This window comes from Amborella trichopoda, chromosome 2, assembly GCF_054954075.1.
Source record: "Amborella trichopoda isolate Santa Cruz 75 chromosome 2, AtrichopodaSantaCruz75HAP2 v2.0, whole genome shotgun sequence".
Taxonomy (NCBI): Eukaryota; Viridiplantae; Streptophyta; class Magnoliopsida; order Amborellales; family Amborellaceae; genus Amborella; species Amborella trichopoda.
In genome coordinates, this window is record NC_142337.1 from 13,972,542 (window position 1) to 13,989,153 (window position 16,612).

General features: G+C 36.4%; 1 protein-coding gene across 3 annotated transcripts; it reads left to right on the forward strand.

The window, feature by feature from the left end:
• Positions 1-929: 929 nt before the first annotated feature.
• Positions 930-15,020, forward strand: LOC18448124 (anthocyanidin 5,3-O-glucosyltransferase). 3 transcript variants are annotated; one of them, XR_967114.3, is made up of 3 exons: positions 930-2,420; positions 7,312-7,453; positions 14,626-15,020. XR_967114.3 is itself a non-coding variant. In XM_020675911.2 (2 exons), exon 1 carries the CDS (start codon positions 1,022-1,024, stop codon positions 2,429-2,431), a length of 1,410 nt encoding a protein of 469 aa, XP_020531570.1. In that variant the 5' UTR covers positions 930-1,021; the 3' UTR covers positions 2,432-2,459; positions 14,626-15,020. The 3 variants fall into 3 exon arrangements, 2 of the variants coding, with proteins under 2 accessions (XP_020531570.1, XP_006858262.2); XM_020675911.2 differs by lacking the exon at positions 7,312-7,453 and having other exon boundaries at positions 930-2,459; XM_006858200.4 differs by lacking the exon at positions 7,312-7,453.
• Positions 15,021-16,612: the final 1,592 nt, after the last annotated feature.

Below are 16,612 nucleotides of genomic sequence, written 5' to 3' on the forward strand. Positions count from 1 at the left end.
CATTGACAACCTACTTATGAAATTTAAACACCTATTCCACTTCATATTTGTAAAGAGAATCAACAAATTGTATACCCACGATACTTAAGAAAATATATTGATTTCTATTTTGAGACAGTCGATTAGGAAACTAGTGATTTGGTGTATAATATTGAATTGAGGTTGTGCTTGACATTGTCTACAGACTGCTTCAAATATATCTCTCTATAGGACGTTTCTCTCACTCATCAATAAAACTTTCTCTCATAACACACACTCTCTCAATCCAACATACTTTACTTTCAATTGATATTGTATCTTAAAAAATAATATTTTAGAAATTAATAAAAAAATAAATATTAAATAGGTCTCAATTTTAACATTTTACATCTTGCATAGTACTTTACTTTCAATTGATATTGTATGCCCAAAAATAATATTATACAAATTAATAAAAATAAATAATATCTAGTTCTCAATTTTAACATTTTACATCTTGCCTATTTAAAACTAATCCAATATAGATACCTCGAACGTCATTAATTTTTCAAGAGGTTATCAAACACAAAAACGAAAAACTTTCTTAACTTTTCAAGAAGGTATCAAATACATAAACCAAAAACTTTTTAACTTCCTACCGAAGATATCACATAAACCAAAAACTTCTTCAGTAACTTTTAATTTATAATTCGCCTAAGAATTCACAATTTACCGTTTATAAACGTGCTACCCGTTATCAAACACATATTTTTTAATGCATAAAAACAAAAGATGAACAATAAAGTGAAATCCCATAGTTAAGTTGTGTTTTTCTATGAAACAGTAAAGTGAAGTTCTATCATACGCGCTCTAAAGATAGTCAACTTCATACGAACCACACCCAAGTAACAGTACCACTCAGGCACTGTACTGCTGCCCTGACGCCCCTTGCAATTAAAGGAAAAAAGAGAGGGGAGGGGTAGAAAGGCGGCGGGAGGAGCAGCGGAGCGGAGAGAGAGGTAGAGGAGGAGGCCTAGCAGAGAGAGAGAGAGAGATAGGCACCATGGAAAACGCTAGAGAGGTTCAGGTAGTGATGTTCCCTTTGCCCCCCATTGGCCACCTCGTGACCATGGTCGAGCTCGCAAAAACCCTCATCCGCAACCACTCTCTCCTCTCCATCACCATCCTCACACCCCATGACCACCCGTTCGACGCCGCCACCACCGACCCTTACATCTCCCGCATCTCGTCGTCCTACTCCCCCACCCGCCTCCGCTTCCTCAAATTGCCCCCTGTTAATTTCTCGCCCACCTCTGATATGAGACCCCAAACCATCAGATCGCTCTTTGCCGCTGCTCACAAGCCCTTCGTCACCGAAGCCCTGAAATCCCTCTCCAGCCCGTCATTCCCTGTTCACGCTTTTGTTACTGACTTCTTCTGCACCACCCTGCTGGACGCCGCCAAAGAAGCTGATGTCCCATCTTATATCTTCTTCACCTCTGGTGCCAATTTCCTCTCCCTCATGCTCTTCCTCCCCACCCTCCACGAGCAGATCCCATGTGAATTCAGGGATTGGAAGAATCCCATCCCTGTTCCCGGATTGCCGCCCGTGCCTCCAATTGACATGCCGGTTGCCTTCCAGGACAAGACCAACGACGCCTACAAGTGGTTTCTGTACCACTGCCGCCGGTTACGGGAGTCGAAGGGGATTATCGTCAACACCTTTGCGGAGCTTGAGCCCCTGACACTCAAGGCATTGCGAGAGGGGCTCTGCTTGCCCGAACACCCCATGCCGACCATCTACACTGTTGGCCCCCTCCTCAACCTCCATGACCTGCCTGCCGGTGGCGAGCGACACCAATGCTTGCAGTGGCTCGACAAGCAGCCCCATGGCTCGGTCGTGTTCTTGTGCTTCGGCAGCCTTGGTGCGTTCTCTGCGCACCAGACAAATGAGATGGCACTGGGGCTCAAGCAGAGCGGCCAGCGGTTCCTGTGGTCCCTTCGCACCACCTCCCACGACAGCGAGCCTCTTTCAGAAGGATTCGCAGAGCGTACTCAGGAGTACGGGATGGTGTGGCCCAAGTGGGTGCCACAGGTGGCTGTGCTCGCACACCCTGCAGTCGGGGGGTTTGTTTCGCATTGCGGGTGGAACTCGACTCTGGAGAGTCTGTGGCATGGGGTGCCAATGGTTGCATGGCCGCTGTATGCGGAGCAGAGGCTGAACGCGTTGGTGTTAGTGAGAGAATTGGGAGTGGCTTTGGAGGTGGAGATGGGGGAGGATGGGGTGGTGAGGGCTGAGGAATTAGGGAGCAGAGTGAGGGCTTTGATGGAAGAGGAGGAGGAGGGGCGAAGAGTGAGAAAGCGTGCAAAAGAACTGAAGGAGGCGGCGATGAAGGCGTTGGAAGAAGGAGGGTCGTCGCAATCTTCTTTAAAAGCGGCCATCAATGAAATGCTCAAAGGAGGTGAGGCCTGACTAATGGGGCAATATGTACAACACATTGGTAATACAATAACAGATTTTTCATCAATGGTTGTCCCCTGTATTGAAGATCAATTCAAACTTGTATCGTTCTCATGTAATAGTTACTTATTATAGGAGTCAGTGTGGTTAGTTATTATATAATGAGTTGAGCTACAAAGTGGGAGTTGATTATTTGTGGGTTATTAGTTATTGTAAGTGGGAGTAAACAATGTCTTGTAGTGGGTTGTTATTGCAAACACTGCTCTTTCTCTTTCTCTCTCCCTCAATTGCAGCTGCAGGAGCTTCATACTATTTAGGAGTGAGGATCCTTGATATCAATGGTGGATTGGGCATCAAAACCCTAAATTGGGATCACCCAATTGACTCATCAGTACAGGCAATTGGGGTTTTATCTGAATTTCTCTTTGCAAGCTTCGAATCTTTTTGAAAAAACTCAAATCTGATTCAGGTATTTGATAGAGCGAGTTTCACTCCTTTTATCAACCTCGGTCATGAAGAGAGACGGGGGGGGGGGGGGGGGGGGGTTAAGATTGGATATTCAATTCCAGCTACAAGCTCAACTGGGTTTCTTCCCAAAGCCTCTTAATGGCTTCTTGCTCCTACAGTGGGCCTCTAGGTTGCCTGAGGTCCATTAAATTATGGGATATAAGGTCTGACTCTAAGGTTTCTGAGATCAAAGAAAAGGCGAATTGTTGTGGTGATGTTACAGTGAATGATGGGATTTGGGGGCTTTAAAAAGTTGGGTCGGTTTCAGGTGAGGTTTACATGATGAATTTGAGGAGATCGGGTTCTAGTGAGATGGGTTTCTTTGGGTGAAGTTGTAAAGTTATGAGTGGAAATGGGAAGAGAGAAGATGTGAATCATAAGACTGATGGAAATGGAAATAATGTGTTTTCCAGTAGGGTTGAGAATGTGGAGGAGTGGTCTGAAAGTGTTGATGGGTGGTAAAGAAAGAGTGTTCAGGAAGAATGTGATGGGGAGTAGGGAGAAAGTGGGATTAAGTAGGATTACACATTTGGATTTTGGTGTGAATTTGATGGTTTTGGCTAGGAAAGATGAGCAGGCAATTGAGGTTTGGCAAGGGTCAGGGACCAAACTATGTGAATTGGGGTGGGAATCAGGATGTTCATATTATTAAGACGTACAATTTTATTATTTTATTACTTATTATTCTCATACTTTTGTATTGTATACATTGAACCTTTTCAAGTAAAGATTTACTTAGGGGTTCATAGCTGTTGGATATGGGTTTGCTATTTATAGTTGAATGATACATTATCTTTTTCTTCAAGGTAGCGTTACATCAATGAAATACATAATGAATAATATTACAGGTAATTTGTGGCTTTTTGATACATAATGAATAATATTACAGGTAATTTGTAGCTTTTTGATTACCAAACAGTTGAAATTATCAGCACCATATTTTATTAAACAGGTTTATCAAACAGGTTTCCAGCTTTCACACTAACAATTTTTACCTGCATCCCATAATCTAAAAAAGTTAATAGCAGAGGTGATTCCCACGGAGACTGTAGTGAAAGTTATCAAATGGTACCTAACTGAAGAGTCAAGCTTGGTATGGGTCTGGGTTCTATTTTTGGACCTGATGGGTCAGGTATGGGTCTAGGTTGACATGATCCGACCTGACTCAAATATTTTAGATGTAATATTTATTTTAGGGAAAAGTTTATATCGAGGCGAGGCTCTAAACAATCAATTTTGATCCTACCTCAAAAATTTCCCTAGGAGATGTTTTGATGCTCAAATATCCTCAAATTGATAATCTCACATCATGATGCATGGACATGAGAAAAAAATAGATTTCAAGTTTTTAAAATAGTGTATTTTGTAACGCAGTTTTGAACCATCAATTTTCAAGATTTTATAGATGTCGATCTGCACTATTTTTTAAGCTTTAAACTTTATAAATAAAGATGAAAATATGTTTTGCTGTCACAAAGCTTGCCATAGAGAGAATCCAAGAGCGAACAGTACTATTGCCATAGAAAGCGATTATATATTACTATTGCCATAGAGAGAATCCAAGAGCCAACAGTAAAAAGATTGCTGAGAACGAACCTCCAAATCTGCAAAAAGAGGTATTTTTTTTAAAATTTTTGTTTTAGTGATGGAATGTTTTAAACTCTCCCATAGCCTTGTGCTCGTATTCTTTGAATCTCATTAGGTAAACTCAACATTTGCTCGAAGCCTTGAGGCCTCACAAAATTTCTCCCATAACCAGGTACATTGATTTCTTTTGTTCTTTTTTTTGTAAGGGGTTTTTTGGTGTTCACTTGCCTTTTGGGAGCGTGTTTTGTTAGGAAGATGTTGCATCACCCATTGAACAGAACAGTTTTGAGGCATGGTAAGTGAAGTTGAGAGGAAGGCGAAGCGTCCCTGATAACAAATGCATGTGAGAGAGAGAGACTAGGTGAACTTTTTCTTTGGCCTCCTTACCATCTCTGATTTCTTCCTTTTCTTTCTCTCTCTAGAATCATGATTTATGTTCTCATTGAGACTGCCTTCCTTCTCAAAATCAGCAACATCCATTAAAAGAATGAGTTCTGCCTCCAATGGTCACCCCAAAATGACAAGGCAAATTTCTTTATCAAGCTTTCATTGGAAGTTCATAGCAAGTTTTCAGTTGTTTCCACTGCAAGAAAAAAATTAGTTGTCGAGTGGGTAAGTTACATGTATTCTCGCTCATTCATTTGCATGTCTCAATTGTTTTCAAAAGGAATATTTTGATCCTAGTTTTTGTGATTGTTTTTTTTTTTTTTTGCAATAGTGAAGTAAGAAGTGGAAATATATTTAGGAACAATCTTGATGCTTTCTCCATATTTCATCCCTATAATTTGGGCTTTGGGTTTGGGCATTTACATGCCTATATAATCTAGAGAGAGGGAAGAAGGTCATTGTATTTATGAGAGAGATTTATTTATTGTTTATTCTGGTCTTTCTATTTATAGTTCCTTTACTAGTGATTTGTAGACCATCCATATATAGCTTTTTTTCCTTTATATTTTTATTTTCTTCAGTTTTTATGGAGATTATTTGCTTTTGATCCATTGGGTACCTCCATGTTCTTATATATGATTGTATTATATTCAAAATCAAGAACAACTATGTTGTAACAACTCTTAACTTCTTTTTGTAATTTGTTATTTAAGAACATGCAGTACACAACCTAAGGTTTGACTAAAGGTAATAGACTTGCAGGAATCTTCATAGCGTACTGTGTGGTTACAATTCACACCAAGTGTTTGGTAAAGTGCCTCAACAGGATATAGCTCAACGTGATGAGTTCAAAAACTTATTTGAATTAAGCCTTGAAATAATTTATGTTACTGGGCATAGATGGGTATAAATATATGTGAACTTGAAATACTTAGTACGTTTATCAATGACTATTCTTTCTTCTACTAAGACACAATATCTGAATCTTGGTGTATGCATGAAGGCATACAAAATCACAAGCTGCGTATACATTTATCCTCAAATCAAAACCTACTTTTGATATGTATTTATTTCTAGCTTACAAAGAGGATTAATGACCACAACAATGAATATATAGAGACAAGAGAAAAGGGGGCAGATGGGTTTGGTTCCTTGGGAGCGGAGGCAAGAGAAGAGAAAATGGAGATAATGAGGTGTGAATATTGCAAAGATATAAGACAGGCATTTTGAAGAACATAAAGTAATAATGTTTTAAGGGTTTTCAATTGTCTTTTAAGGACAAAAAAGCTTTAGAGGGTGAGCTGAATGGGCCTTCATATTTGGGAGACAAACAAAGAGCTCATATCCATGTTAGAGAGAGAGAGAGAGAGAGAGAGAGTTCAAAACAAGCTATAAAAAGTATCCCCTTCATTGAAGTTATCAAGAAATTTGTTCGCTGGCAATATGGCTTCCCATTAATTCTGTTGTAATCACAAAGGAAATTATTTACTGGTAGCATGAATACATTGCCTGTAAATTGATTGTTACTGTTTGGATAGTATTTAGATGAAACTTGGGAAATACATTGTTATTGTTTGGCTATGTCTGGAAGAAATATAGGAAATGCATTACCAACATTTTACCAACATGTTCCTATAAACTATCATTTCTTTCTTTTTTGTCACATAATTGCACTAAAATGCAGAATTATCATTTCTTTCTTTTTTGTCACAAATTTCACTAAAATATGGAATTAAAATGATCATCACACCATTCAAAAAAGATTTCTAATAATAACATCATCACCATTCCAAAAAGATTTTTTAATAATAACTTGTACCATTTTACAGTCATCATGACACTATTTCCTACTTATTTTACATGCCTTCGGCACTTGCATGGAATCACATGCCTTCTAGCATGACGTTGGTTTCAAAATGATAAGTTATTGGAATAACAATATGATTGGAATAACATGATTTTATCATGATAAGCCTTATTTTTATTTATTTTTTATAGAAGGCTTCCAAATGTCTCTCAATATAATTTCAATCAAATAATAAATTTATGATACTAAATTCAAAATCTCAATGGTACGAGTTAAAAAATAAGAAGAAGTTTGATTAATAAACTAGAAGGTTTGGTAATTGGAGTATAAAATTTTGAGGTATTATAGGAGACTAAAGATGTATGTTATTTCAATTGAGATTTTAGTAATCTCTTATGAGGATTATGTTGTGTGAAATATTTTATTATGATTGTGTTGTGTAATTTATCATTAATTACTAATTTTTATATTATTATTTTTGTTTTTATATGACAGCTGATGCCTTCAGATGAGGGGTCGAGCTTTTTTATTATGATTGTGTTGTCTAATTTATGATTGATTACTCATTTTTAATTTTATTATTTTTGTTTTTATATGACTTCAGATGAGGGGAGGGATCAACTATGCTAGTTATTATGAAGAGAGGGCTTACGAGAGAAGTTATTATGAAGAGAGAGGCTTACAAGAGAAGTTATTATGAAGAAAGAGGCTTACAAGAGAAGAGAAGAGAATATTTTTTTAATCAGGTTAGGTAGGCAAAAACCCACGCAAAAGATTTCCAAAATTACCTGTGTAATAGATTTTCACTTATCACCGTGCATAATGGATTTCCTGATTTTTGGGGAAATCTCACGTAATGTCTTTCCATTTCCTTACGATTAAGTGTACCCAAACAGTAGAAATGCCATATTTCCTTGTAATCTATTGTCACCTAATAGATATCCAAACGGCCCCTAGATGAAGTGAACATAGGACATACGAATTTAAATTATACTCAACTTAGTGGGATATTTCACCATTCTTTTGCCTCTTACTAGAATTTGTAACAAGACAATAACATGTTCAAAGAGTTTTGTACAGAGTTTTAGTGGAAGATATCCAAATACCATATCTAGAACACAATTCTCTCAACATTCAATATAATTGCATGGTATGAGCAGCTCAAAAACCTTGCTCTCTCAAGATTGTGAGTTAAAAGCCAGGCTAACTCAACAATATAATGAGCTCACATGCTAAATGGATATCACCACCTCCTTCTCTCAATCTAAAGTTCTTCAGACTCTTGGTTTTGATGGTCTTGTTATTTGGGATATTTATCGAAAAATACACCTAATTGAATTGTTTAATATTTCATCTGTTTTTGTTCATTTCATTTCGAAAAGCTAATTGAAATACACATGATTATGAGTTGCAACACTTAATATTGGGTAGATTGATAAATATTTTATAAGTTAGCTGTATTTTAATCTATTTTCTTTGATTTATTGTCAATGATATTTATTTTGAATGGAGGTGAGGTTCCTGTAGAGCAATGTTGTTGCAGAGATGAATATGAAGAAATACCAGTCAAGAGAGTGAAACTGAATCATAAAAAAAGATGGACATTAGCAATGAATATATACTCTCTTTTTTTGTTATTTAGGGATAATACTCTTTTTTTCGTTTTGCTTTTTGCTTTTTCCTTTTCTTTTTTACAGAATACAACACTGTCAATAGAGAGTATTAGACTTTGGCTCTCTTTTTGTTATTTAGGGATAATACTCTTTTTCTTTTTGCATTTTCCTTTGCTTTTTTACAGAATACAACACTGTCAATAGAGAATATTAGATTTTGGCTATTTGCAAGCATAACCATTCATCACTCTTTGTTATGTTTTTGGTTTTTCATGTATTTGTGTCTCCTTTTTATTGTGTAGAATCTTTTCTTAATATTGTTATCATTATTTTGTTTTTGAAATACCAGCATTACCTATGTACAACAATTGCTTGATAGTTATAATGGCAATGTTCTTTTAAACATCATGATATTAAATAGATAAATATGTTATATACATTACATTGGTTTATGTTATATGTTGTGACCTTCCTTTTCACTTGCACAATAAATCACGTGCAGCCCACGTGCCTGTGCTAGTTTCTAATATAATGTACTATTATATAACAATTACAGCAGGGCTTGACCCGACTGGGTCTAGTTTCTAATATAATGTACATAGCATCTTACAAGAGGGCTTGACCCTACTGGGTCTAGGTTCTGGATCCACTTGACCTTGTATTAAGGTGATCTTACGTTGAAATGTGAAAAGGGCACAAAACAAATCGAACAGTTCCAAGGTATCTGTGGATGTCTTGGTAATAACATTCACCGTCTCTTACAATAGAGATGTGAAATACCTCTGTTTAATTAATCACAGATGAATTATCAAGAAGAGAAGCATAAAAAAGAAAGAACTAGCAAGTCTTGCTGTTGTGCCTGCTTGCAGAATTTGTTCATACAAATATGTAATAGTGTACATAAAAATATTTTGTGAGCATCTATGATCTCTCCTATGTTTGTATCTTGCCTTGATAGGCTATTTGTAGTCATCCAACACTTCGATTAGTTGTTCTTGATCGTGTCTAATAGTTGCGATGAAATGCATGTAGTGGTCCTCGTGTCATGCTTTGGTAATAACACGTGGTCTTGTGCGAATGTTGTATTTCTAAAGTATTCATCTCATCCAAAACGTGTGTTGCGTCATATTTTTATTTGGCGCGTCATTCTCGTAGAATGTAGTATCTTCTGTCAGGAGTTACTTGTAGAAAAGGTTAAATATTTCCATGCTACCCTTCCAACAAGTTTTTGAGTTTTGTTGTCATTTGGAATGTGCTTACAAATCTTCAAACCTCAAAGTTTGTAAAATAAAGGGGGTAAATAGGGGTATATTTGTCAGTGATATATTTTGAAAATGAATAAGGTCTTATGCACTGGAAAACATGAAGTAAAATAAATGGGAAGTGTTTATAAGTATTGTATCTATTGGAGCAGGGAGTCGATTCACCAGAGTCTTGCAAGTGATTCACATTCACCGGAGAGTCTCGTAATGGGCAAATCTAGGTTAGTATGCAATCAGAATCAAAATCCAGACTAAGGTAGTCATAATTAGACATATATCCGTGGTACTTCAAATCATACCTAGAATTAAACTCCAGTTTTATGTGAGTTTAATACCCTTCCAAATCTGATTTCTTTCATGCAAAATTTAAATAAGTGAGTAAGGCTTCTCGAGGATATAAAATGACACAGTTAGGAATAGTTCAAAATCATACCTAAACACCTTGACCTGCCTTGGCCTAAGCCTGAGTTAAGGCTAACTTGACCAAATATATTGGTATAAATTACATATAAATAATACTAATTATGTAGCATGAAATATATAGAATAATTTTCTACATATTTTTTATTTATAGTCCCGAACTCGACCAGACCCCTCCAATTGACTTGGACCTAACCCGGATCTAAATTGGGTTGGGTCTAACTTAGACCTAGTTGGGTCGACCCAATCCCACCCCTAGTTGCAGAGAGTTAATGAAAAAGTATTTTTATTGTTCATCCATTTGTTGTTTTGTCTATTAGAGAGAATTTAGGCGTGACACCAATAGGCGATAAAATGAGAGAGAGTAGACTTAGGTGGCTTGGCCATGTGTGGCATCGACCACGTATAACACCTCTTAGGAGGTGCAAATTAGTTCAAGTGGAAGGACTGAAAAGGGAAAGAGGTAGGCTCAAAAGATGTGGTTTGAAGTAATCCAAAAAGATATGGGAACTTATGGCCTCACTGAGGATATGGCCTTTAATAGAGCAGAATGGAGAACTAGGATTCATGTAGTCGATCCAATTAATTGGGAAAAGGCTAAAATGATGATGATGATGATGATCCATTTGTTTTGTTGTTTGTTTTCTCTATTGCCTTCTCTCTTGTAATTGTTAGTGTTGCAAAAATCTCAGCAAAACTTGATATCAGAGCCATGTTCAACAACAATCCCAGTGTGGATGTTGTGAAGGATATAAGGAAGAAAAGAACAAATAAAAAAAAAGAGAAGGTAAAAACAATTCTAAGCACTAGTAATGTTGTAACTTATTTCTCAACAAATCGTTCCCATATTCAAAAGTGAGAATTATCAATTTTAGAGCATTAAAATTAAAATTATGTTTATCGATTATGGTTTATAGCAATTATTTGAGAATGGATATGCAAGATATAATAATCAGGAAGGAAGGATTATTGCAGCCCAAAGAGCGGAGTTGAAGGAAAAGCTAAAAGAAGGATGCCAAGGCCTTGTTTTACATTCAACAGCCTATGGATGAGCAATATCTCCGAGAATATTGGTTGCAAAACCATTAAAGGAAGCATTGAACTTGTAGAAGAGAAAATTCTATAGGATAACTATGAAATTAGTTTTGCTTTCTGGGGCGGAATGTTGGATGGTCAAGAAATAATATACTCGTAAGATGAGTATAGCTGAGATGAGGATATTTAGATGGATGAGTGGCAAGACAAACAAGGTAGAATTTGAAATGAATACATTTGGGAAAAATTATGTGGGGCTCCAATAGGCGATAAGATGAGAGAAAGTAGACTTAAGTGGTCTGGTCATGTACAGTGCAGACCCAGTACAACACCTGCTAGGAGATACGAGTTAGTTTAAGTGGAAGGTTAAAGAAGGGCAGGGGATAGGCCCAAAAGGATATAATTGGAAGTAGTGATAAAAGATATGGGAATTTATGGCCTCACTTGAAAGCTTGAACTAGCATATTATATATAGTTTTTAATTTTCTTCTTTTCTACCGGCTAGAACACTTACAGAGATCCAAATACAATAAAATAAACTCAAAATAAACAAGAATGAATTGTAAATGATGTTTTCACTTGCTGCCACGAATAAAAACTCTTTTATTCAATAAACAAAAATACACAAACTCTTGTAGGGACCAAGAAACATAAATTGCAAAGCATAGAAATAAATTGCTAAAAGATTACCTCAACTGAACTTTAGCGCACTCCACTCCGAGTATCTTCCTTCGATGGCGCACGAGATCAAGGTTTATCTTAGATCTTCAAAGTATGGAGAACTTTACGCTATCATCCTTAATCAAATAAGAGAGCAATGGTGGAGCTAGAATACCTAATTATGTTGAGCGTTGCCCCTCTCTTAGGCTCTTAAGGCTATGGGGAGTGCCCCCTAATTTCTCTTTCCATATTTTTCTTAGAGAGGGAGGCTATGAGAGATGAGAGATCAGAGAGGGAGAGCGTGGTGTGCCACCTTGTGAGAGAAGAGAGAGAGATGAGATGTGTAGAGAATGAGATCCCCATAGAGGCTATTTATAAACTTATATTCGGGTTAAGTTTCTTAGGGTTAGCCATCTAGACCATTGATCAAAAGAGACCTATGAATTAAGAGATCTTAATCTTACATTCCTTAGATCGGCCATCATGATTAAAAGGAAGGTGCTAGAACCTTATCCTTCAATTTCTTTAACCTAATCCCATCAATTAAATAAAATATGAAATATATTACATATTCCTTTTGTTTCTATGCTCTCTCTTAGACATGCTTTATTTGAAAATCAAATCTCTTTAATTTTCAAAACTTTCCTTTTTTATTTCAACTTGATTGAGTGCCTTGATGTCCTCAACACAAAATAGGAAACAAGATGCAATAAGTGGGGCTTCTAGTGGGCCCCATGCACCACCCACATGATCTTTTATGATGAGGCTCATAGCCCATAGTGGGCCCCATATATTTTATGACGTATAAAATGATATTTAGAAAATCTTAATTTATTTTATTTTTCTCTCTGAATATTAAAATACTAAAAATTCAATTTAGACAATTTATAAATTCATTTATTGAGAAAATAATATATCCAGAGACTTCTAAAAAATCAATCTATTAATCTAAAAATCATTTAAGGTCAAAATAATTAATCCTAAATTATTTTTGATGGAATTTGGATCCAACTAAGTGAGGGAAATATTAATTTTGTTGAAGCACTTCATCTTCTATTAAGGATTATAATCACACCCACTTTCTCAAGGTGACCCAGCAGTTCCCTTGACCTACAGACCAGTGCGGGGGTGCATGATTGGGCTATCAAAGTCAGCCAATAGGTGAGGGGACACAATCCTAGTTTATGGATTATAGGTTCTCCTCTATGGACAAATCCAAGGTCACACAAACCTGTGCACACAACTCTATGATGCATATGGGGGTATCTCTCGCACATGTACATGTATTGCCCTAAGTGGTGATTTACTTCCTGATATGGCTATCATATGTACATTCCATGTGATGGTGTAAGATGAAGTTTTGGCCCTCATCCCTACATGCCTACCAATCACACACAAGGGCTACATAGCCCCTTGGCTCACTATCCTGAGAAACTCCGACCTCATCAAGTGATAACCCTGCTAACCCTCATTGGTTGTGCTCTATGCCCAGGTATTTAGGATTTTGTAACTCGACTAGCCTAGCGCGTTAAGCCTATTCTGAGTCTCGGTAAACATCATTTGCCAATCTCGGTCCCTCTGGACCATACTCCCACTATAGTTCTTTGTTTCACTATATCAAAATATTGATTACATATTCTCATAAGGGCATAAGGCCTTTAAGGGCCACCAATAACTAATATCACTGAGGATATGGCCCTTAATAGAGCAGGATACGTTTAGCCGACTCCAATTAGTTGGAAAAAGGCTTTGACAATGATGATGATTGGACTTGCCTTGAGATGGAAATTAAAAAATTAATCAGGCAAAAACTGTGAAATCGCAAACTCCCAATAGCGAATTTGAGACTTTGTCAATGAAAAAATTCTATATCTATTCAAATTTTTTTCCACACGAAGACCTCTCGGTGAAATATTAAATGATCAAAAAATTGTTGAAAAGGTTTTGAGAAGCCTTGGTACTAAATTTGGTCATGTTGTTGTTGCAATTGAGGAATATAAAATATTAACTACTGTATCTTTGAAACATCTCATATGCTATCTTCAAGCACGTGAGGAAAGGATGAATAGATCAGCAGAAAATCAGTTGAATAGGTTATTCAATGAAACTTGATCTAAAGACATGTTCGGGTAAAGGTGAACATCATCAGAAAAAAGGAATGATGGGAGGAGGAGGGGAGCAAAAGTTTCACGGTAAAGGAAGAACCCAAAATTAACAACATTCTAATAGAGGTAATTATGATGATCAGTATTACAAGTGCAAAAATATAGGCCATCTTGTAAAATATTGTTGCTATAAAAATAAGGTTTGTAATTTACTTCAGTGCTCTAATTGAAAAGGACTGTCGGGCAAATTTTCATGAGGAAGAAATAAAAGACGAAAAAGTTAATGAAGAAATTTTTTTCTCCTTTGTCTTAATGCAAATGTTGATCTTTCTGAATGCAAATAAAATGTTTCCTCTTAAATTTTCTGAGCTTACATTCAATGTATTTAATGTTGAGTCGTGTGATGATTCTTTTTATGGCATAAAAGATACCTGCACTTGAATTTTGGTAGCTTGGATTTATTGCATAGAAAAATAATAGTCGTTGGTTTACCTATGGTACATGATGCTGGAAAAATATGAGAATCATGTGTATACAGAAAATAACATCGAATCCCATTTCAAGTGGGCAAGTCTTGGTGAGCAAATGAGCGCTTGATACTTGTGCATGCAAATACTTGTGGTCATATGTAAACTGTTCCTTTTGGTGGAATTAAATGCTTTTTTGCCTTTGTTTATGACTACAGTAGAATGACATAGGTTTACTTCCTTAAGAAAGAAAATCTGAAGCTCCTTCAAAATGTTTTGCTATTCAAGGCTATGTTGAGAATCGAAGTGGTTTCTGTCTAATATTACTTACTGAAGGATTTTTTTATGCTTTGCAGAACTGCAGGAATTCATGGAGAACTTACAACTAGCTTCACTTCACAACAAAATGGAGTCGTAGAGCGTAAGAATCGGATAATTGTGGATGTTGTGAGATGCATGTTAAAGGAAAAAGGAATTCCAAATATTTTTTGGGTTGAAGCTGTGACAACATCAGTTTATCTACTGAGTCAATTTCCTACAAAAGCAGGTAAAAACTCCATGCGAGATTTGGTATGGGAGAAAACCGAATGCAAGTCACATAAAGGTATTTGGTTCTATTGCCTATGCTCATATTACTTCCGAATGCAAGTCACATAAAGGTATTTGGTTCTATTGCCTATGCTCATATTACTTCTGCAAATTGACAAAAATTAGATAATAAGAGTACAAAATGCATTTTTGTTGGCTCTAACCCTTCAGAAAAAGGAGTTGATTATAAGTCGAGATGTTTTCTTTAACAAGAATAATACTTGATATTGGGAAAGTGGTGTAAAAAAATATCCTTTAACTTGTAGAAGAGGAAGAAGAATCTCCAAGTGCAACGGCAAGCCCATCTACATCTCAAATTGAATTCTCAGAGTCATCTCCAAGGTAGGTAAGTAGTCTTATGATATTTATCAATTGTATGAATTTACATTTTTTTTGCCTTGAAACCTACTTGTTTTGAAGATGCAACTACAAAGAAAGAGTGGGTTCATGCTATGGAGGAAATGAGTGCAATTGAAAGACATAAAACGTAGAGATTGGTGGACCTACCCCCTGGAAAATAAGCTATCGAACTCATGTAGATTTACTAATCCAAATTGAATTATGATGGATCTCTACAAACGCATAAAGCCTGGTTGGTTGCCAAAGGATACCGGCAAATTCCAGTTATTAGTCTTCAGGAACTTTTGCACTTGTTGCTAGGATTGATACTATTAGAATTCTTAGCATTGGCTGCTCAAAAAGGTTAGGAACTTTTCCAATTTAATGTCAAATCAACATTTCTTAATGGAGAATTACAAGAGGAAGTTTGTATAGAGAAGCCCCTGGGATGTCAAAGGTATGGAATATAAAGTCTACAATTAAAGTCTACAATTAAAGTCTACAATTAAACACTACAAATCGGGGAAAGTGTTCAAAAATCACAAGCAGGCTCCTAGAGCATGGTATAACAAAATTGACGAGTATTTCCTTGACAACAATTTCAAGAACAGTGTGAGTGAACCAACCCTCCATGTGAAGTCCAAGGTATGGATGAAATTCTTATAGTTTGCCTACTACATGTTGATGACATGATATTTACAGGAAATTATTTGAGTTTGATAAAGGAATCAAGAAAAAATATGATGTCAAAGTTTGAAATGGCAGACTTCAGTCTTTCACATTTTTTCTTTATGATTGGAAGTCATTGAAGATTCTCATGAAATTTTCTCATGTCTAGAAAAGCATACCTCTAGAAAAGCATACCTCTGATTTGTTGAAAAGGTTCAATATGCCTAGTTCTAATCCGTCAAAAACTTCCATGAATACAAATGAAAAACTTATAATAGATGATGGAGTGGAGAAAACAAATATTAAAGAATATAGAAACATGATTGGGGGGCTGATTTATCTCACTCACACGGGACTAGATATAATGTTTTCCATGAGCCTACTTTAGCTTTATAGATTGTCCAAGAAAATACCAAGATGGTGAAGTTAAGAGAATCTTAAGACATGTTTGTGGGAACACTGAATTTTAGAATCAAGTATGATCAAGTTAATAATTTTAAGCTTGTATTTTATACTGACAGTGATTGCACAAGATGTGCGGATGATAGGAAAAGTACTTCAGGTTTTGCTATTGGTCTTTGGTCCGACATGATATCTTGGGCAACTAACCAGCGACATTGTGTCGATCTGTCTTGTTCAAAAGTCGAATACATAGCTGCTCAAGTTAAGCATGTAAACCGTGTGGCTAAGGAGGATCCTCTTTGATTTAAAGAAGAAGCAAGAAGGTGCCACAAATATACTCTACGA

What these genes read in the sequence shown, in the direction of transcription:
- LOC18448124 (XM_006858200.4), top strand. Translation starts at nt 1,022, where the DNA reads ATGGAAAACGCTAGAGAGGTTCAGGTAGTGATGTTCCCTTTGCCCCCC. An exon ending in CAATGAAATGCTCAAAGGAG is followed by an intron (nt 2,421 to 14,625) that starts GTGAGGCCTGAC and finishes TATGCTTTGCAG; the next exon opens with AACTGCAGGAATTCATGGAG.